The following is a 21,768-nucleotide window of genomic DNA, read 5'->3' on the forward strand; positions in this document are numbered from 1 at the left end:
TCTCCCCATGACTGCACACAGCTAGCTCAGGTCCCACTAATGGAGAAAACAGCATTGGTCCTGGACGAGCCAAAAGACCCACACCCTTTTCCTTTGAACAGTGTGCAATCAAGGTATTTCCAGCATTTTTCCATGTTTAGTACAATCTCCAAGACAGAGGAAAGTGTCTGTACTATATCAGGTATCCTGATCCCTTCTGTTGCTGTTAAACCATCACTTGGCTCTAGTTCCTTACTTTTTATGTTCAGCATAGCTCAAGGCTTCACTTTGCAGTTCTTGAAGTTTGTTCAGCTGTTTGTCATCCACAGTCTCCTCCCCTTCTGACAAGCAACCATCTATCTTTCCTTCCTTATTGAGAAAAACCCTGTACTTTCCTTTCTTACTTACGATCTTTTACTATCTTTAGCAGTAATGACTTACAAGCAGGAAAATTATTCAAAGCTGCAATATTTATGAAGTCAGAGACAGTCTGAAATTTTGAGATAATTTGAATGAAAGTTAGATTTTATATTCAACACACCCGGGAGGAATAACCATTATCCATTTTTTGCTGCATCAGAACCAACTGCAGATTTGTCCTCACCACACAAAAAAGCAGATGATGGATGGCACGATTCCTTGTGATCAGTGTCACCCCAATGGATGCCCCAGACAGTGCAATAGTTGTTCTGCAAGGGAATTTTGAGGACAGCCTTATTAATTTGTACCAGCATAAATGGAAGTGACATAGCTATTTTTCTTTCTTTGGAGATGAGGTATACTAAAGAACATGCATGAAGATGAGTTCACTTCATTACATCACTAAAAGTGTTTTCAAATGTTTTGTGAAAGGTGTGCAAGCATCCAGGGGACACTGCACACAGCAGCAACTCACATGTATTTCAAGATGTTCAGTAAGCTTTGCTACCTTGCCTGGGATGAGTGGAAGGGAGCCTGAGACTGTTTTCTCCCCCAAAAGGATGCCAGCTCTAAAGGTGGACAAGCTCTAAAGGTGGGACAAGCAGAAGCTGTTTGGTATGTGTATGTGTATGTGTATGTTCTGTGCACAGGCAGGAGAACTCAGTCCTCTGATGGGAGCTGCTGGACTGTGGACCTTCCCTTGCTGAAACAGGTGTCTCAGAAATGCCACCTAGCCAGATGCCAGCTGAATAATGCCTGGTGCCTCTCTTCCCTCCTGTCTGCCACTGCTGAGAAGCTCCTTGTTTCAGCCTGGGATGGCAAAGAATGGGAGAAACTGCTTTCGAACTGTTTAGTACCAGTGATGGTAACCTTTGACCTTACTGAATAGCAGAGCTTTTGACCTTTCATTTGTTAAATAATGCAACCACTTACTTCCCGATCCTTATCAGTGTTTAGTAATTGGGGTCAAGACAAAGGGGAGCAGAGTTACCCACCAGACTTTACTGAACCAGGAAGAATTTCCTTAAGCTATAGATATTCTTTTTGATAATCTTCTGTCAGGGCAGGTAAAGACTAGAGACTAGGTGGCTTGGAAGATCCATAACAGGCTAAAGAGCCTCTCAGCTGTTAGCATCTGGTTTGAATCCAGCTGTGGTTGACAGTGGCAGAAATTCATTATGGTCTTGGGTTGCCTCTCTGACTCATGTGAAATGAGTCTGGCTTGCAGTTCCGCTGCTCACTGGACAGTCGCGGCCCTAACGTAAAATACTAACACACACTTCTAGAGAAATCAGTGATTAAATGAGTCTACAAAGCCTGAAAATTCCTATTCCATTGAGCAAAACAGGCACAGGTAGGTGGCAGCATGGACAAAAATTCTGCGGTCACTCCTGTGTGTTCTGCCTGATTCCCGTCAAAGAGAAGGTGGTTAATCTTCAGGAATCTGAGTTGCCTTTTGTACAGGGTAAGCAAAGCTAATGGGTCAGTTTGTGTGCTGTACAGCCCATTAAACGTCTCACTTGACAAAAAATCAGGTGACAACTGTTACAGGCAGCAGTCCCAGGATCAGTGTTTTCCTTACAAGTGAACAGGAAACGGATGAAAAAGAAAGAATTTATTACTTTACAATGGATTTAAATGTAAGTGCATGCACATATTTATTTATATAACACACATATATAAAGGCTTAAATTTCCTGAAGACGTCAAACAGAAATTCTATTTGTCTAAGCAGCTGCACAATCTCATTACTATTTATTGTATTTTGTGTTAAGCCAGACAGCAAGATTTTTAGGGCAGGAGCTGTTTCCTGGATGTCTGTGATTCAGCAAAATAAGCTGCCAAAGAGCAATCCAAATGCTGTAATTTATAAATAAGCCATTTATTTATAGAGGTACATGAGCTAGATAAGAGCACAGAATCATGGAATGTTAAGGGATTGGAATGGACCTTAAAGATCATTTCGTCCCAGCACCCCCTGCTATGGGCAGGGGCACCTCCCACTAGACCAGGTTGCTCAAGGCCTTACCCAACCTGGCTTTGAACATTGTCAGGAGTGGGGGATCCACAGCCTCCCTGGGCAACCTGTTCCAGTGTCTCACCATGCTCACAGTAAAGAATTTCTTCCTAATATCTAACATAAATTCCTTCTCTTTCACTTTGTACCTGACACTCCTTATCTTATCATTATGGTTCCAGATGAAGAGTCCCTCTCTGGCTTCCCTGTTAGTAGAAGGTTAGTAGAAGGTTGCTATGAAGTCTCCATAAAAGTCTCCTTCTCCAAGCTGAAGATCCCAACTTTCTCAGCCTGTCTTCATCAGGGAGATGCTTCAGCCCTCATCAATTTCATGGCCCTCCCCAGGATGACCAAGAGTGACATTATAAGCAGTGAGCTTCAGAAGGATTTTTCTCCTGTTGTCCATGTAAGAAATAAAGCAAATGGAGCCCTTTGTGATATCCTGGTGAAGGCGCAATGCAATTGTATGCCCGCCTGCGTTTTGGACTTTGGATTTAGGCCTCTCGAAACTGAGGAACACAGCGCAGGCAGACACGCATAACCGCATCCTTATTGGGCTGCTGCTCGTCAGCGTCTCTGCGCCCCGGGCGGGGTGGGCTGAGCACGGCACCTCCGGCGCCGCCCGCCTCGTCCGTCGCTGCTGCGGCGGAAGCGCGGGGTGACCCCGGGCGGGCCGCGGTCTCCCGGCAACGGGGACGCGGAGCGCGATGGAGGCGCTGTCGCTGCCCGCGGCGCTGGCGCTGGTGGCCGGCGGCGGCGCGGGGCTCAGCCCGGAGCGGCGGGCGGCGCTGGGCGCCTCGCTGCCGCTGGTGCAGCGCGACTACCGCTTCGAGCGGGTCTGGTTCTGGGGCTGCATCCAGGGCGTGCGCGGCGCCTACTACATCGCCGAGGGGCTGGGCCCCGACCGCGCCGCGCCCCGCAGCCGCCTGTACAGGTGCGGGGGCCGCCCCGGGCGGCAGGGACCGGCCGGGCCTAGCTGGGGCTGTGCGAGTCGGGGGGTGCTGTCCGGATCTGGGGAGGGAGTCTCAGGGAATGCCCTCGGGGGCCTGGCGAAGTTGCTTCGAGCCCCGTTCTTTACCGGGCTCGGCCCTGATTCGTGCTTGTCATTGGCAGCTTGAACTGCTTGGACTGGAGCCTCCTGACGCCAGCCACCAAGGAGATGCTTGCACTGGCTGAGCAGCTGAAGGGCCGCTTTCAGGGGGATCCTTCTTTTGAGTACAGCTTGGCTGAGATAAACGCAGAAGCTGCTGCAAGACTGGTTCAAAGTGGTAAGGAGGTAAATCCAGCAAAACGTTTTCGAACTCTGTTTGCAACATTTGTTCCACTCACACTGCACAGGTGGTGGCTTCTCCTCACTTGTAATGAACAGCATGAGCGTGTGGTCAGGCAAAGGATACACAATTTCCTCTTGGTTAGAGCACACGGCTTATAACACCAAGGTTGCAGTTTCAATCACTGTATGGGCTGTTAACTTAAGAGTTGAATTTGATGATACTTATGGGTCCCTTCCAATTCAGAATATTCTGTAACTCTGTAATCCCTTGCTGTCATTGTGTAGCAACAGCTTTTTGATTGAACTCTTCAGTTTTTTTCAGTTCAATAGGCCTCAGAAATAGTAAATATCCCTTATGCTTTATTATGCACAACTAGTACAGATCCTCACTGCAGTTTCTGAAGCTTTAATAGTAACTGCAGGCAGCATTTTTTATAAATGAATAAGTAAGTAGGTGAATAGAGGAGGGAGGAAAGAACAGATGAAGGGATGGATAGTTAGATCTCTGGAAAGTCTAAACTGTCTGCTCCTAACCATGTTTTCTGTCCTATCTTATTAAATGTCTTTTGAGATCCTCTTAGTGCCATTGGACTCCAAGACGATAAGTCTATTGTATCACTTCAAGTTTATTTTCAGAAATGAAAACAAGAAAAGCCCTGCCTTTAAAATTTCCCTATTTTTCTTCAAAGCCTGTGATCAAGGAGGAGGCCCGCCTCATAGCTACGATAGAACAGATAGACAGAGCAGTTGGTATTGTCCCCCGGGGGGCATTTGTGAAGACTCCTCTTGGGTCTGTGCATGAAAACAGGCACTTTGAAGGTAAATTCTGATTGTCTTTATCAGGATCAACTGTACTTTGATCATAAAGGCTTTAAATTAAGATGACTTTCTCTAACTGATGTTTTGATTTCAGTTGGGGTTTTTTTCCCCCCTTGGATAAGATGAACAGGCAGGAGAGAATCCAGTGCAACTAATGTTCAGGTGTATGATTCATCTCTGGAAGGTGGGAAGTCAATAATAGTTCTGAGTCATTAAACTGAGTAATTTGTCTGTATAAACTGTAGTTTATGGTGTGTTTAGCAATTGTAGAAGTAGTGAATTGTCCATTTAGATATAAGATATGACCAAATGGGCACAGAAAGCTGTCCTCAAGTCAGTACCCATTGGTCATCTGGGGCTGCAGTCAGTATGGTCTGCAATCCACAGCATCAAGGAGTGCTGACACCTGTTTCTGACAAGCCTTCTGTGGAGTCTATTGGAGAAAGATTGTGATTTTGTTCTGGGCTGTGGGCATTAGAGGCACTCGACAGTATAATGAATGTTACCCTTGTTCCTTCATGTATGTATTAATGTTCACCAATGGCTGTTTGCAGGTCTGTCTTTGGTGGAGGCAAAAAAGTTAAGTTCCTATTTCCATTTCACTGAGCCTGCTAACCTGAAGAATAAAACCCTGCTGGAAAAGGCTGACCTGGACCCATCCACCGACTTTCTAGATTCTCTGGAGCATGATATCCCACGAGGTAAAGGTAGCAAAATCGAGAGATGCAATGAGAGGGAAGGCAATAGGGAAGTTTGAGTAGCCTTGGAAACACTGAGGGGTTTGTTGTGGGTTACTGTAGAGGTAGTATGAGAAGCTTCTGTGAATCTGTAAATGAACTTTATCCTTTACTAAATATTGTAGTTACTTTCTGTTTTAAGCAATTCTAAATGCTTAAAACGGAAAGATGTAAGTGCACCAGGGCTTTCACATGCTCTTAACAGGTCTGGCCACACTCTGCCTCAGTGCCATATTCCCTCCTGACTTCTGTAAAGCCTGTGACAACTGGTGACCCTAGGGGGAGAGATAACTCCACCAGTGATAGAGAGAATTTATGTGGTTTGAAGTATTTCACACCTCTTGTTCCACCCAGTATTTCTCTTCTTTATCTAAATGGGCTCTCATTAACACCAAGCTGATAACTCGAAGAGGCTGAATTCAAATGTTGCTTGGATAAACTGCGTTGGAATAGTCTGTACTGTGGCAGGATTATACATCGTGAAAGGAGAAAAAAATACAGGCATACTGGATTGTATCTTCGGTTTACATCTCTACTGTTCTGCTGAACAACTGCAAATATATTTAAAGTCTCTTCTAGCGATCCCTCTGGCAAGATATTTCTCTAAAGAGATGGAAGCAGCTTGTTATTTGTTTCTATCTGGTCTTGCTGATTTGCTGCATTTTTTTTTTTTTTTTTTTTTTTTTATTGGACCAAGTGTTTTCATGTCCTCTGTCTAGGGAGATTCTAGGGAAACAATTCAAACTTAGATTTTTTATTTTATTCCTGTCCAGGAGTAGTAGGATAGGATACTAGGTGACCTGTGTCAGATGGAATTGAGTGGATGGGCAGTGAATTGCCAGTGCTGTAAATAGCTTTTCAGATTCTCTCTCCCTCCCTTCCTCTCTCTTCTTACCCCCTCCTCCCAATCGTCCCTTGGGCAAAAAAAAGAACTGGGAATGTGAGCTCCTGCCTGAATTCTGAACATTTTTAACAGAGCATAAACCGCTAAAATCTAAACCACTCTTCAACTTACTGGGAGTGTCCTTATGCAGTCGTTTTCCAGAGGTGTAGTCTGGAACAGACTGCACATTTTTACATACCCTGGCTCACTGAGGTGGCCCTTTTGACTCAAAGCAGAATTGCAAGAGGGATTAGATCCTAGATATCTCCTAAGAAAATTTTAGCTGCATTTTTGTATGGTAGTTTGGGTTGTGCTACTGTTTGCCTTCCCACTGGTCCCCCCTCTTTTATCCTCCCTCCCTCGTGGTAGGGAGACACACCATGTGTTAGACATGAAGATGGTGACTTTGTTAAAATCTTCAAATGAAGTTCCACTTGTAGCTGTATTTTACCTGGTATCAAATAGAAAGTGAGGCTCAACTGTGCCATTGTTGTGATTGTGTTCCTGTGGCATATTGATGTCTGTGTAAGCATGAATCTTTACCCCCTTCCCAGGTGGATGTTGCTATTAGTGTAGATTTCAGTACCCTTAAAAAAGTTGCCTCTGAAAGACTACCTGAGCTAAAGTGCAGCTGAGTGCTTCTTAATGTGAGAGAAAATTCTTCATGGTCTTGTGCAGCTCTGCCTGCTTTGTCCTGAATTCGGGGATGAGGTGAAGGAGGTGAGGGAGGTAAGACAGGAATTGGTTACAGGATCAGCAAGGCATGAAGCCTCTCTAATTGCATTCTATCACATGCAGATAGGAGCTATGACATTAAAGGAAGATCAACCCAGGCTCCTTTAACAAGCCTCAGTTTGCCTAAAAGTAGTGGTTGCTTGTGAAAATGTGCAGAAAAAAAACAGGACACACACAGGCTTTCTGCTGATTTTATCAGCATGGCTTTGCCAGAGTCACTCCTGGTTGTGAGATATTCAGACTCTGGTTCTCAGATTACTTTCCTTGAGCTCTGACAGTGCATGTTGGTCCTGACAGAGCAGAAAAAGTAGACAGTGCTTTTTCTATTTACTGACATGTTCATAGCTCTGTCAAATCCCCTCATTTTGACCCAAAGGTTTTCTTCCCTTTCCTGGTTAGATCCTGTATTGTCAGAGCAGAAGTAGGAATTCTCAAATTTATTGCATCTAGAATTGTGACTGAAGCTAGAATTGTCTCTTTTCTCAATAAATAAATAAGAAGTGATCTGGGGGTAAGTGACATTGGAGTGAAGCTCCCAGCTTGCATTGGCTAAATTCCCCAATCATCTTAAAAGACCTAAAGAACAGAACTGAGAGATTAAGGGCTGATTTTAACCTGTCTAAAAGTAACAACTCTGTTGGAATAGTTTTCTCTATTAATTGGATACTTAGCATCTGTGATGGCTGTCAAGGGGGTAACTGTCATAAGATATATGGTGTGTCATTATAGGAGAGCAGAGGTGTCTTACAGAATGGAAAGTTGGAGGCAGAGAGAACATTTTATATGACAGCTGAGAGGTGGGAAGAAAGGAAGTTAAAACTGGGTTGAATAAAGGCAACAATGGTAAAAGCAGAGTTTAGTGCAAAATTGAAAAACTTGGAGTTTTGTAGCAAAACTGTCTGCCATTCTTATCTTTACCAGTGATATCTGTGGTGTTTGCAGGTTCCAGATTCTGTCTGTGTGTCTATCAGGTTATCTGTGCACTTTAAAAGTTCAGAATATGTTGCTGTTCCTCCTTTAATCATTCTGGTGTCTCAGCTCCCACAGACAAGTGACTGACTTAGTTTTTTTTTTTTTTTTTTTTTTTTTTTTTTTTTTTTTTTTTTTATTATGCATTTTTAAAAATTATTCTAGAGAAAAGTGGGAAATGAGAACCTTGTCTCGACAGCGTGAACACGGAGGGGTTGTGATACAGATCTTCTGTCACCACAGTATCAGATCATGTAATGCTTCATCCTGATCCAAATGGCCAGCTGGCCAGAACGTTGCATGCTGGGATCTGTAGGTTTTGCTGGCCATATGTCTGCATTAAAGATAAGCTTGTTTGCTCTAGTCTAAGCAGACAATCTGCTCAACTTTATGCAGAATTAGATGTGGCCTTTCAGCTGCTGGCACATTGCCAGTGTTGTCCTTTCTGCTGCATGGAGTTTGGAACCCTGGACATAGTATTTCAGGAGCTAGGGCTGTGGTAACTACATCTGCTTGTAGATAATGGAATGGCAAAGCAAATAGCAATAATTCCTAGCATGCCTACAGTATTTTCACTTAATGACTTATGTTGTGAAGATATGAAATAATAGACACATTTCAGGCATGGGGAATAATGGGGGAAGTGAAAATGGAGGGGGAAAGTTGATTTCACTGTGACCCTGGTATCAGATCAGACTATGCTCCATTCTGCAAGGATAAGGAAAGAGGATGAGTGAAAACCTGAGGTAGGAGTGTAGAATGGAAAGCTTGGAAGGAAGTGAGACAAGGGATGGAGAATTCAGTTCTTTGCCACTTTCAAACTGCAATTCAGAAAAGCAATAGCTTGACTCTCAGGGTTTGTTACAGATTACTGAATCAGATCACTTTGAAATGTAGATAAGGGATACCAACAGAACATTGCTAAAAACTGATGTAGGCAGGGAGGTATGTCTAGATAGGAAAAGATATGAGTGGAAATAGGATTTATATGAGAAGACTCTTCAAAAGTCATGACCCCCAGTCATTAAATAGCTGCCTTTAGCTGAAAACCTACCACAGTTCACTTGTAGATTAAGAGTAGAAATTAGAATTTTAAAAAGGACATATAAAAGGAAATGCAGAAGGTTTGGAATGATTAATGATTGATACAAATTGGAATTTATAATGAGTAGAGAGTGACATAGGGAGGCAGAATAACTGGAGTAGTCCGTGACAATGGTAAGGCAGATATTTTTTTAAACTATATTGAGGAGAAAAGAAAGTATAGTAAAGGTACTGGAAACTGTCACTAAATGGTAATGGTAAAAAGGCTGATAAGCATGTGGAAGGGCAGAAGAGCTCAATTTTTTTTCTGGTTTCTTTTTGGAAAGAATATGGACTTGCATCAAGCAAAGACAATAAAATACTGTTTCAGGCAGTTTTCAGACTGTTTGCTAAGAGAGGGTAGAGTTAAACAACATTTACCATGGATCAAAAACATTAAAATGGTGGAGTCAGATAAGTTATTTCTGAAATTATTATCTCAGGAGACTTGTGGCATAATAATCTTTAATAAATCCTGGCATTGCAGAATTATTCTCCTAAATTTAATCTTCCTTAGCAGTTATGATTCAGAATTCAGTGAAGTGGGTGTATTTCTGGGAGAGGTCAGAAAGGGACCAGTGCCAATATTGATATTCTTCAACTTATTTATAAATGATATAAAAATAAAGGGTTGGTGGAGAGACAAATAATGACAAGGGCAGGATAGATACAGACAACTGGAAAACTGGGCTTACTTAAATACAGTACATTTTGGTGTACATACCTGCAAAGTCACATGAGGAAAGTAAGGACTGTAAGTCAGACTTTGGGAATTGTATTCTAGAAACTGTGGCTTTGAAAGGAAATCCAGGCACAACTCACTGAACATCAGCTCCCAGGCTGATTCTGAGACTTAAAAGGGTGACTTGATCTGCAGATACATAAACAAGGGTGTAGCAACTAGGAACAGGGGGGTGATTTTACTTTTGCATATACTGCTAGTGGAATCATAATTGGATTACTGCACACTGAAAAACTGGAGAGTTGCAGAAAAGAGTCAAAAAATTATTCAAAGGCTGGTGAGAGACATAAACAGTTCAATCTGTTTATCTTGAGGAAAAGCCTGTGAGAATGGCTGTATTACACTGTGTAAATACTCTGTGGAGTTTAAGTATTAGGTACTGAAGATCTATTTATTATAGTAGAGAAAGGCAGAACAGGAATCAGCAGCTAAAAATTATATGCAGAACTAAAATGAACAATGAGATAAAATTTCTAAGAGTGAAAAGATTACCAGTTAGCAAGGGTAATGGATGAGCCTATGTCTCTTGGTATCTTAATATCATGCTGGATGTCTTCCTGGGAATTGTGTTTCAGTCAAATGCAAATACAAGTTGATAGTTCCAGATATGCGTAAGTGACTTCAGTTTAATGCCAGTGGTATGCAGGAGTCCAGATTCCTGGTATGCCTGGCCATAAACTTGATGGCAGCCATGGAGGGTGATGTTCAGCTTGGACTTCTTCATTGTCAATGACAGTAACACAAAGGTGACAAAGGGTTCCAAGAGTAAGTCAGCTCATTTCAGCTGGCATTGCTTTCTGAACTATGATATGTGAGGACTCAAAAGAGGGCTGAGGAGATTCCTGGCTTACTGCTATTGTGGATCTTTATTGCTGGGAGATTTTATAGCATCAGTCCAAATGGGTATACAGTGGCAGGGTGAATCAGTGAGTCTTGTCTACTTTCCATTTCAAGATGAAAATAAGGGTAGAAGAAATGCCTAGACCAAAGATCATTCCAGCTCTTTTACCATTTGACTGTGGAGAAATTAACAGCCACTTGGATTGTAGCTTTTTCTTCACCCAAAAGTGCAGTGGTTTTGGAGCACTCCCTATACAGCATTACAGACAAAGGGATTTGTGGCCATTTCTTTGGCTGAAAAAACTTGGAGCACGAGCTTTTCTGTAAGCTCGCTGAACAGTAGCCTCGGTTAGAACACTAACCTCCTGTCATCTGAGGTTCATTAGCACGGTCTTTATCGGTTTAGCAAAAGCTGGTGCCTAATGGGTCCTTGAAGATGGAGGGGCTGCATTTCTAAGTGGAAGATAGTTTCCGTGGCTGTTCTCAAGGGCCATTTTGGTAGCCCCATCATGGCTGTCCCAAAAGTCAGGGTGCAGGAAGGAAGAAGGCCAGGAGGCACGACCCTGTTTTATCTCCATACATTAACACAGCTAATTAACTTGCTTTCGATCCCCCTCCCCCCTCCCTCCTCCCTTCAAGGCGATTAATCCCCTATCAGCCTCCGTCTCCAGCCATTTGAAGAGTCTGTGTCTGCAGAGGTATTTACAGCCCCCAGCCAGCCACCAGAGGCAAGGGCCCTTTATCAGGACTCTAAGACAAATGGCTGCCTATCTCCCTAGTGGCCTTGCAAAATCCACCGAAGTGCTATGCTGTGCTGGCCACCTACTTTCACCCAGCCTCCCTTCTCCACTAACATTTCACAGATGTGACCTGAGCCCTCCCCTTTCATTGCTTAACAATAAGCAGCACCTCCCCAGCTCTGTGAAAGCCGAGAGCAAGAGCACTTTACTCCTTAGCCTGCCAAGAGCCACACGGGGACAAGGCTTTTCAAGCTGTCTCACTGAAATCCAAACTAAAAGACCCATAATAAATGAGAAGGCAGTACTTGATGTTTGCAAGGATAAAAAGAGAGTGAAAATATAGACTGAAATACCTAGCATGGCTCACAGCTATCCTCATTCCTTGTTATAGGAGATGTGATCCTTAGACTTGGTGAATGTGTGAAACTGAGCTACAGAATCCCATGGAGTTGCCTGACATTAATACAAGTCATTTTGACAAACAAGCTTTAAAATACAGTGGTAGAGAATGAGAAAACCAGATGAGTGTGCATCAGAACAGTAGGATTTCTGATCTGAAAAGCGAACCCAGTAGCTGGCTTAGTGGATTTTTGGTAAAAGCATTGGTACCTGAATTTCTCTGTTCAAACTGAAGTCGGCCATCCTTAGGAGTAATTCCAGGATGACTCTAGCTGCTGCCTTCCAGCAGGGTGCACTATGGTGCCAGCATTGTCAGTGCTGAGCACAGAAAAGGAAACCACAAAAAAGTAAAATGGGAAAAAAATCACCAGGAGAAGCATCAAATCAAGGCAAAGGTATGTCCTGAGTTTCCAGAGTGTGTGTGGCATACTGGCCTCCTGAACTGTAGGTATAGAGAAGATATTCTCTCCCTTTCAAGCTTAGCCAATATCTGGAATGGTCACTAGGCTTTTCAATGGCTTTCTCAGCATCCGTACAGATCACACGCATGCGAATGGACATAGACAATATATAAGCATGTCCCCTACATTCTTTAAAAGTAGGGTCACTCTTATTTTTTACCAGTGATGTGTAGAGGCTGTTAAGGCCATTCCTGCAGTGACCCAAGAAAGTTGCCTAGGAGCAAGATAAGATGCTGTCCCTTCTACAAACTGGGGTGCTGCCAGCTCAGGAGTTCGAGATCAGACTGGAACCTCTCTTGTGGCAGCATGGCAGGAGGACTCCCGGGCCAGCTAGTATTAGAGCTTATGACTGGCTGATCATGGTCTGCTTGGATTACTGGAAAGGAGCCTGTTTTCCTTGGGCTTTGTGTCTATGGGTAATAAAGCAGTGCATTCACTGCTTTTGGGTCCTGGGTCTATATCACCTCAGAGTTTTGTTTAGTCAGACCTCAGATGAGTTTATACTGGAACAGGGCTGCCCATCAACTGAGAGCTGTGGTGGAGTCCTTCACTTTCCAGACTGCTGTAGGGAAAGAATGAGGACAGAAGCAGAGTCTTCGTAGTAACTTTCCAGGGTTGAAAAGGGTTTTATTTAAAGGCTTTTTTCCTCCTCAGTGAAAGAAATCATGACCCACCCTGTCTCCATTTAAGCTTCTGGTTCCTTGGACATAAAAAGGAGATGAACTTCTTGCTAAAATGATGGGAAATGCTGGTAAAACCTCACAGAACCAGAAGCTGCAGGTTTATCACCACATCAGTCTGCCTTGGCCTAACCTTTTCTCTAGGGAATGATGAAAAATTACTTGTGGGGGAAATCCTAGGACAGTTTGTGTTTTACTGAAGTCAGAACGAGGTCAGTTTTTGCTAGGAGTGATCTGTTTCTGAAGGGGCTCCAAGGAGTGGCAGCTCCTGCCTGTGCAGTCATTAGCATTGGTGCCAGCCCTGCATATAGCTTTGCTTTGCTATTTGCTGCCCATTTGGCTCCAGAGATTTTGATGGGAAGAAGCCAGTTAACATCATCTTGTTTTACTGTACACAAATATCATATGGATTGAAAATATGCATGCTGAAGGGATGTGTGGCAGTGAGTAAAGGGAAAAGGACAAGGGACAGTTCATCTTCGGGTATATTTGTACAGCAGTTATGCTGAGCAGAAATAGCTAGGCTATCACAGTCATTAAAAGATGCTTAGCCTTTAGTGTTCAGAATTAGCACTGCAGTGTGCTATGTGGAAATTCTCAGTGTGACATTATTCTCAAAAACTGGTAAACTCTTCGGATAATTTGGTCCAGAATTCGTATCTAGTTTAGTACAAAAACATCAACAGTTTATAATCCGTGCCATCTGTTCCTCATCCCAAGATCTTTTAACTAGCCTTGCTAATTTGATGATGAGGTAAGAACTACAACTGGGGGACTGACGGGGCTTGTGGACTTGCCCCTCCTGCAGGAGAGTGAACTGGATGTGCTCTAAGCATTTGGTGGGTTTTGAATCCCAGCATCGACTCCTTTGTGTTTTCTCAGAATTCAGAGATCAATGTGAGGTTCTTTGCCCCTAATCCAGCCCCTGTTCATCATTATCACCTCCTCAAAGTGGCCAGTGCTTTGTTACCAGGAGAGGAAAAATCTTACAAGGTGGCCATAATCTCCTCTGAGAGTCAGACAGATATTCTCCCGTGGGTAAGAAAGTGACAGTGACCAAAAGCTCTAGGGGAAGCAGGCTAGAACAAAGCTGCCCATTGCATCCTTTCATCAAACTGTTAATCTTTCTTTCAAAGACATCACATTTGTTTGGTGACAAAAGCCCCAAAGAAGCTGAATTGAGCCTGAAATCCTGTAGCAAGATTTAGAGGAAGCGTCTTTCATTCAGAGCAGGGAGGGGCGAGAGACTCCTTTTTCTTCCCACCAACCAATGGGCTCAGAGAAACCCACGAAGGTGACGGATTAATGCAGGGGCTCCCCAGGTAGATGCTACGTGACTCCTGGCACGCTCCAAAAACGTTTCCACAGCGACCAGCTGAACAAGAAATATGGAGTGTGATGAGACCCAGCATAAACTTGTGCTTTGGAAGGAGGTGATTTGCCATTCTGAGAGATTTCTAAATTTACTGCAGAAAACCCAAGATTCAGTGATCTGTACTGTAGTTGTCAGAATACAAATAGCATGGATTTTAATCAGTTTTCCCTACACCTTATAAGTTTTGATTGCATATGGTTTTGCTGTATCCTCTAGTGCACAGCCCTATTCCAAGTCTTTATTCTAATGCTGTGCAGTCTGCATCTTTCTCTTAATTAGAATCTTTTTGTTTTGTTTTGTTTTGTTTTATCAGGTGGATTTAGGACTAAAGGGCAAACTAACAGGGCTATAAAGGAGGCTCTAATTTGGTGTGTATTACTTCAGTGCTAGCTTTTTCAGTCCTTCCCATCCTCTGGTGCTCATTTATTTCTGTGTATTGTCCCTTCTTTTGTGTTGGCATTGCTGGCTGTGCAGATTCCAGCTGGAAAAATAATGTTGTTTCTCTCTAGTATATTTTCAGCCAGATTATTTCCCCTACCTGACTCACTAAGCAGTAAATAAACACTTTTGTGGTCTCTATGATGGAAAAATGATGAGGGTGGGAATAAGGATTTGAGGGCAGAGGCTGCTTCAGCTGGATTAAGCAGCACTATTGTCAAATGCCTAAATATGGCCTGAATTTCATTTTTACTTGGAGGTACCTGAATACTGTGTATCTGGGACAGCACTGCAATCCCTGGTTCTTCATTGTCAGCAGGAAACAGGTTCTTCATGTGTAAATAGAAGATCTGGACCTGTCAAAATAATTTCTACTGAAGAGGCATCCCCAGTGGGAGAGGATAATGGAGAGGAAAAGCCTCTAAAGTATGACCATTTTACTTTGGTTTTTGGGCATGGTGGTATTTGTATGTCAAGGACATGGCAAGCATTAGGACCATGCAAGAGCCACTTGGCAGCATCTGACTGTTAACTGTGCTTTCTTGGCTCTGGAGGCTTTTAAAAATAGTACTGAACCTGCAACCAGTCTGTGTTTTTATTTAATTATTATTAAATAGTTATATGGGGAATTGGAAATATTGACAGCAGTGTTAACATATGGGCTGCAGGTGGTGTGTCAAGCAAATGGAAGAGATTTAGTTTGCAGCCAGTAAGTGGCACGAAGGAGTTTGGGCCCCACATAGGACTGTTTGGATGTGTCCTTATGGCTGGTAGGCTATGCGTGAAATATCTGTGTGGCACAATTTATTGAGAGCCAAAGCATGGTGACCTTTCCTTACAGCTGCTCTGGTTTGCAATTTGTCTTTGTTCCCTACAGACAACAAATTAGAAGTAGGAAGCTCTTCCTTGTGTAGGATTTTCTGTTGGAGGGAAATGGCAGCTAAATCCCACGGGTGTCGTGCAGCTTTGTCAGCTCTAAGTGCTTGGGGTCACGCAGCCAAGCAGTGGCTGCTTTTGCAGAGGGAAATGGTTATGTTGCCCCTCTCTGGGTGTTAATATTTGTCCTATGACTCCATACTTGACTCTCACTCAGGACTAACTGCAGCAATAGATGTTGTAACCTGCTCTTGTGGCACCATAATGTGTTAATGGTAAGTACAACCACACTGTGGCTGCTTTTCCCTTGAGACATCTCCTCCTTTGAAGAAGAATTGATAATGTCACTTTTATGACCCTCTGTGAGCTTTTGTGATGTGGAGCCTCTCTATCAGGCTGTCTAGCTCTTAAAGCTGTTTCTTCTCAAGCTTGCACTGAAATGAGGCATTGCTGAATCACCTCCAAAGCAGCAGTGTTATGAGAGGTCATACTGCAAGTGGACCAGTTAAAGCAGGAAAGTTCTTCTGCAAACAGCCCTCTTGGAAGGGTTTTGTTTAAAAGCTCATGTCTCACGCACCCTATTGCTTTTGTGGATTACAAGATTCAGCCCATAGCTGAGGCAGACATGGGGGATAAGACAGGGATTTCTATTGGCGACTGGAAAGGAAGAAGAAGCTGAGAAGGAGGTTGACTTTTGAAATTCAGCCCTGGTGTTCTGGCAGCTGTTGAAGGGCCATAAAAAAGGCAGTGGTTTAACATGGGGTGAACATCAGGATCTTCAAAGCACTTTCTTGTTTGGGAAAGATGTAAGGGACTCCTTAGAATTCCTGCCTGTGTTTGGAGGGGTGGAGGCTGCAGCCTGATCCAAAGAGGGAATAGGAAGCTCCAGATCTTCATCCAGCGGATACTTTTCCCATGCTCTTTCCTCCCACACAGCAGCTCCCTCCCTTCCCTTCTGGAGCAGCAACAGGCAATAGTTTTAGCACAGAAAGCCTGCTTGGCTTTCTTAAGGTTGCTGGGTGCAGCTTAAATATTAACTTGCTCTTTTAAGAAATGTATTTTGAACTTTGGGAACCTCACCAGAGCAGTGTTACTGGTAGGAATCTCTCGTGTGAGGGCAATGACCACTTCCCTGGACTCAGTGAGCTTTACATGATGTGTGAAGTTAACTCTGCTGCCTGATTTAGAGACAGCACACACGGAGACGCAAGTTAAAATCAGTATTTAACTCTAGGAAATCCAACCTTAACTTGCTGTCTCCTAGTTTTAGTTGTATTCTCTCCAATGCAAATAATAATATTTTAAAATCTTTTTTTCTTGACAACTTTTATCTAGGAATCTTGGTGTACCTTACAAACTGATGCTTTGAGCTTCCCAGTCTCTCAGTAAGAGACATATTGTCTGACATAGGGACTGCCATGGAATATTCTCAGCCAGTGATGAAAAGGATTTGGACCCAGCAGTCTAATTCTACATTTTTATAGTAATACAGACCTGAAGCTATCTATGTGATGGCTTTACCCCAGCAACCATCTGTAATAGCACAAAAGTTTAAAAAACAAAAGAGAAAAAAAAAAGGATGAAAGTAGCATTTAATTTTCATAGTTCTCATTCCTTTTTATATTGCATTATTAAATGCATTTATAAGACTTTCTCTTAAGGAAAAAAAGGTGGCATATTTATTTTAAGCTATTAATGCATACTGTTCATTAGTTACTGTTTAAAGTACTTCTAGAGTGATTTATGACATCAATATTTCAAACTCCTACAAAAAAGGTGGGCCCTCCCAAAAAAAAGCATATTGTTTGAGTATAGTGAGGGTTGAGCTGTGATAGAAGGTAACACAAGTGTCCTGTATCTTTCTGAGAGAACAACTTTCTCCATGTCACACAAGTTCAAAATTTGTTTCATGCAGCATTTCCTCAAATACAGCTGATGTGGTGAGGTATGGGGAAAAAAAAAAGTAATGAGATAACAGGTTCTAATTTTTTCACTTTATTACAAAATCCAAAGAACCCAGAGACGTTCCAGAACTTCAATGCAATCTCTTCTTAGAAGATACACCTGCACTGTGTATCAAATGCAGTTTCTGAATGGGTTTTGTGTGTTGCAAAAGTCCGGTCTGGAAAAGTATATTGAAAAAATCACCTTTGATGATTAGGTTAGAAAAATGTCTCTAGTGATCCAGATAGTAGAAGGTGGAAGGTGGCACTGCTGCTACTCTTTGGCTCTGCAGCATAAAGAGCAGCTCTAGGACAAATCATCATTCTGGCTGAATACAGGATGCCAGTGAAAATGACATTACAGTTCCAGACAGCTTCTTGTAATTTTTTCCTGTTCTCAACCTATGTTGTGCCAGTCCAGATGCGACTTGTTTTTGTTCAGGCCTTCATTTCACAGGAAGGCTTATGCAGCATCAGCAAAACTTTACTGTTCATATTTGTGTAGAACTACATGCAGAATGAAGGGCCAGAGAAGAGCTGGAAAGTGTAACAATAATAATTAATATTCCCCAAAGGTCTCACATTTATGAAATGACAAATTCGAGCCCTTTGAGAGCTGGCAGCTTGGACAGATGATAGGGAAATGTAGAAACTGCACATCATAGCCTTCAGAGATGTAGCATGAAAGTGAATGGAGCCATCTTCAATTGTATCTGTCCATTTCTGCCAGGTGTGAAGGTGCATGGGAAGTTCCTTTAATCAGCAGAGTTAACTGCTGAATACTCTGCTAAGATTGATAAGCCTGTGTGTTGCGGGGTAAATGTTTTGAGGAGATCATGGATGCATGTACTCTATTGCCCCAGAGCACAGATATGGGGATTTAATTAAGTTGATTTACTCTACCTCCTCTGTGAATTTATCCAACAGAAAGATGTCTAAATCCAGATACAGTTCCTAACACGATTGAAAACCCTGTTTTCCCTCTTACCTTTCCCAGCAGTCATGCTCCAGGCATATTTTTTTTTGTTCTGTGTAAATGGTTTGGGTTAGAGGGTTCATCTGTGTAGGTGAACATATATAAACAAGCTATCACATGTACCCAGGTTGTTAGATGCCTCCAGTATGTTGAAAAGCATTAACAAATTAGATAATCCCTAAAGGTTTTCACCACCCAGCAAGGCAAGGCATAGTCCTATTCTTGATAATTTGCTTCTCAGAGGACTAGTCCTAAATCAAAAAAAAAAAAAAAAGAGTTCCTCATTGCATTACCTTTTTGTCAGAGAAACTTTACGAAAAGTTTACAGCATGTCACCATCCCCTTCCCCACAAACCAGTGTGTAAAGCTGCAGCAAGTACCATCAGTATTTGGAGGAAAGACTTGTAGGTTATTTATACAAATTCAAGCTGAAGAACCATGTGCTGGGAGCAGTCATTCAAAGGAGAAATTTAGAGTCACTATTACATTCAGACCTATTCGCCTGCTACTTGTTGATCAACACTCCTATGAATGGTCATGCTAATGTCACTAGCAAATGCTGAAAACTTTTAGAGACAAAGTTCAAGAAACTGAAAGCTTGTCCTTTGACAGCAAATGGCTGTAGTGCTTCAGTCACTGCATGATTTGCCTTCTAGCAAAGTCTTCCTCATCTGGGCTTCCTTGCTATCCAAGTGATGGAATTTCTTAAGAACATGCAGATCCCCTCAGTCAGGATTTATAATCCCAGTGGCTGAACCATAATAGGCATTTTTACTCCAGGTATGAAAAAGATCCAGGCCAGTTTGTGTCCATATGAGTGGCACTGGAGAGACTGGATGGGAGATGGGGTTGCCTTGTATGTGAAACCACTGCTTGTGAAGATATTAGCTCATGTTGTATGTAGGACTTGTGTAAAGAATGTCAGTGCAAGGAAGGTGAAAAGATGGCACACACCTGTATTGACCGTCCAATATTAACTAGTCCTCTGCTTTACTGCAACCCCAGTTGTTTGTCTTTAGTGGAAATGTGGAGGAGAGTGAGTCTGAAGTAAGTTCTCCAAAGCAGAAATCTCCCAAAAAAGACTGTGAATGTCTGTTTTGTACTTCTGTCCAGCAGCTCAAGTCAGTCTGTCAGAAAGGAGGTAGTTATTCTTGCTGTTCACTGAGTTCCACATTTGCACATGACTGAAGAGGGTACTTTGAAAGGTGGCAGATCAGAGATGACACAAGACTTGCATATTATAGTATAACAAACATGTAGAACTTGCTACTGAAAGAGGCAGAGGAAACAGTAGTGGCCAAGAAACTTTTGAGAAGTACAGAAATATTAAGAGTTAGGTAACAGGTGAGCAGCACAACTCAACACCTGGTTTTACAGGGTTTTGAACTGTATTGTTTCTTTCTGACTCTGCAGCCACCATATAAACATTTCCCCTCAACTTCCTTCCTTCCTTCAGTTACTGTAGTTTGCCATGAACTGCACATGAGACAACATCTACTGTGAAGGGAGCATACAAGAGCCCAAGGCTGCATGAACGTGGATTGCCCAGCTAGTTGCTGCTGCCTTGTAGCTGCCAGGCAGGCCTGACAGCCTGTGCTTCATTGCAGCTGCTAGCAGACCAAAGCTCCAGGAGCTTCAGTCAGCCCTTGGGCCACATCCCAGGGAGACCTGCTGTAGGAACCTGGGGTGTTAAAGCCCTTCAGCCCTTTGTCGGATGTGACTAAGATTGGCCAAGAGTCACGAGTGAGTGGGAGCGGGAGGACACGCAGCTGACAGCAATCACAGAAGTCCTTCCCCAGGCTAACCGTGACATGAGTAAGCATGAATCATAGCATAAATTGATGAGCCTAAAATTAATGAGCCTAAAATTATCTACACAGATGAATACTGCCTAAATAGCCCAACACATTATGTGCTTTCTGCTTATTCCGGAATTGGCAGATTTTGGCTTTGGGTACAGATAGGCTGACTGCTTGACTCTAGGCCAATTGTAACCTGACAGTTCCAACCACATTTTTTAAATTTGGGCCTGCTCCTGTTTTTTTTAGATGGAGATTCAGGAGGACCCTTCTTCCCTACATTGTAGCCTCTAGGTATTATTGATTTGGTGCCGAAGCTGGTATTTTCTTCTCCTGGCAGCTCCTTGCCCTCCAGCACTGAATCCAAGCTGATACTTCAGCCCCCTCCCTCTGGCACAATTCCCAAGCTGTCATGTCAGATGCAAAATAAATACTCAGAGGCTCTGAGATCCTTGTATCAAGAAGAAACTGCATTTTCACACTGGCTCTGAACTTCTTCTGTGGAGCCAAAACAAAATTAATGTGGAAACTAATCCCTTTGCCCCTACCACGCACATCCTCTTCAACAGTGGAGCCAAGAAAGACTGAAGAGAATTAACCTTTTCCATATATTTCTCAGATAGGAAATACCCTACTTTTCATTTTCTCTTTTTTTTTTCCAGTTGCTGCATCAGAGAAACCAGTCTTCCCTGAAGGAGGAAAGCACCTTCTTTCTCTTCCCACTACTAATGCTAGAAGTTTATTTTAAGGACAAATTTCATTCCTATGCAGGATTGCTATAGCTCATCTTGGCTCTCTATAGCTCTTAGCTACACCAAGTAGGTGGCAGAGCTTGTTGGAGTAACTGCTGCCCACTCAGATACAGCCAAGAATAGCTGCAGCCTCTCCTGGGGATCAGCTAAACCAGTCTGGAGTTTGAGGGTCCCTTCCTGTGATGCATGTGACATTACCACCATAGCCATGGGAATATGCTACTATGTGAACCCAGACAGACATCTGGAAATGAGGGCAACCTGCAGTGCTAAGCTGACAAAAGGAAAACAGGGCATCAAGGTTTATGTTCTCCACTCTTTTCAGGTGTCACAAACCCCAGTGCAGCCTCGTGCACTGTTAACTGGTCAGGCAGAACCCATGGCAGCCCTTCTCTCAGCTTAGGTTAACTTGCTGCAGGAGCCCTGCCTCTTTCTCTTTTCCAGTGATTCACTTGCACATCTCTCACACAGGCTCCTGGAGTATCCAGCTGGAGAAGGGAGGCACTGTGGTGGTGCTGCGGAGCCTGCTGTGGCTGGGACTGACATTCTATCATGTCCCAATGACCAAGCAATTTGGCTACGTCTACTTTGGCACTGGTGAGAAGAATCTCGATCTGCCCTTCATGCTGTGACTCTTGTGTCTGGGAGAAGGACTCAAGAACTAGAGAAGATCTACATTTTATACTTAGGAAATTTTGTTTACTGCTTGTTCTAATAAAAATGTGAAACCTCTGCACTTTGAGCAGGATTCTTTTGTGCCTGGATGTTGGCCCTGATTATTTTCCTAAGACTTCATTGTATGCAATCCTCCCTGAACTCCAGATGGAATTCGG

The 21,768-nt window shown here is 43.0% G+C and overlaps 1 protein-coding gene across 2 annotated transcripts; it reads left to right on the plus strand.

The window, feature by feature from the left end:
• The first annotated feature begins 3,107 nt into the window (after nt 1-3,107).
• RSPH9 (radial spoke head component 9) lies at nt 3,108-21,677 on the plus strand. Of its 2 annotated transcripts, none has more exons than XM_053973878.1 (5): nt 3,108-3,349; nt 3,529-3,691; nt 4,378-4,507; nt 5,062-5,214; nt 21,407-21,677. In XM_053973878.1, exons 1-5 carry the CDS (start codon nt 3,123-3,125, stop codon nt 21,565-21,567), a joined length of 834 nt encoding a protein of 277 aa, XP_053829853.1. In that variant the 5' UTR covers nt 3,108-3,122; the 3' UTR covers nt 21,568-21,677. The 2 variants fall into 2 exon arrangements, with proteins under 2 accessions (XP_053829853.1, XP_053829854.1); XM_053973879.1 differs by having other exon boundaries at nt 5,062-5,208.
• The last annotated feature ends 91 nt before the right edge of the window (nt 21,678-21,768 follow it).

The sequence above is a fragment of the Vidua macroura genome, chromosome 3 (genome assembly GCF_024509145.1).
Source record: "Vidua macroura isolate BioBank_ID:100142 chromosome 3, ASM2450914v1, whole genome shotgun sequence".
NCBI classification, from domain to species: domain Eukaryota; kingdom Metazoa; phylum Chordata; class Aves; order Passeriformes; family Viduidae; genus Vidua; species Vidua macroura.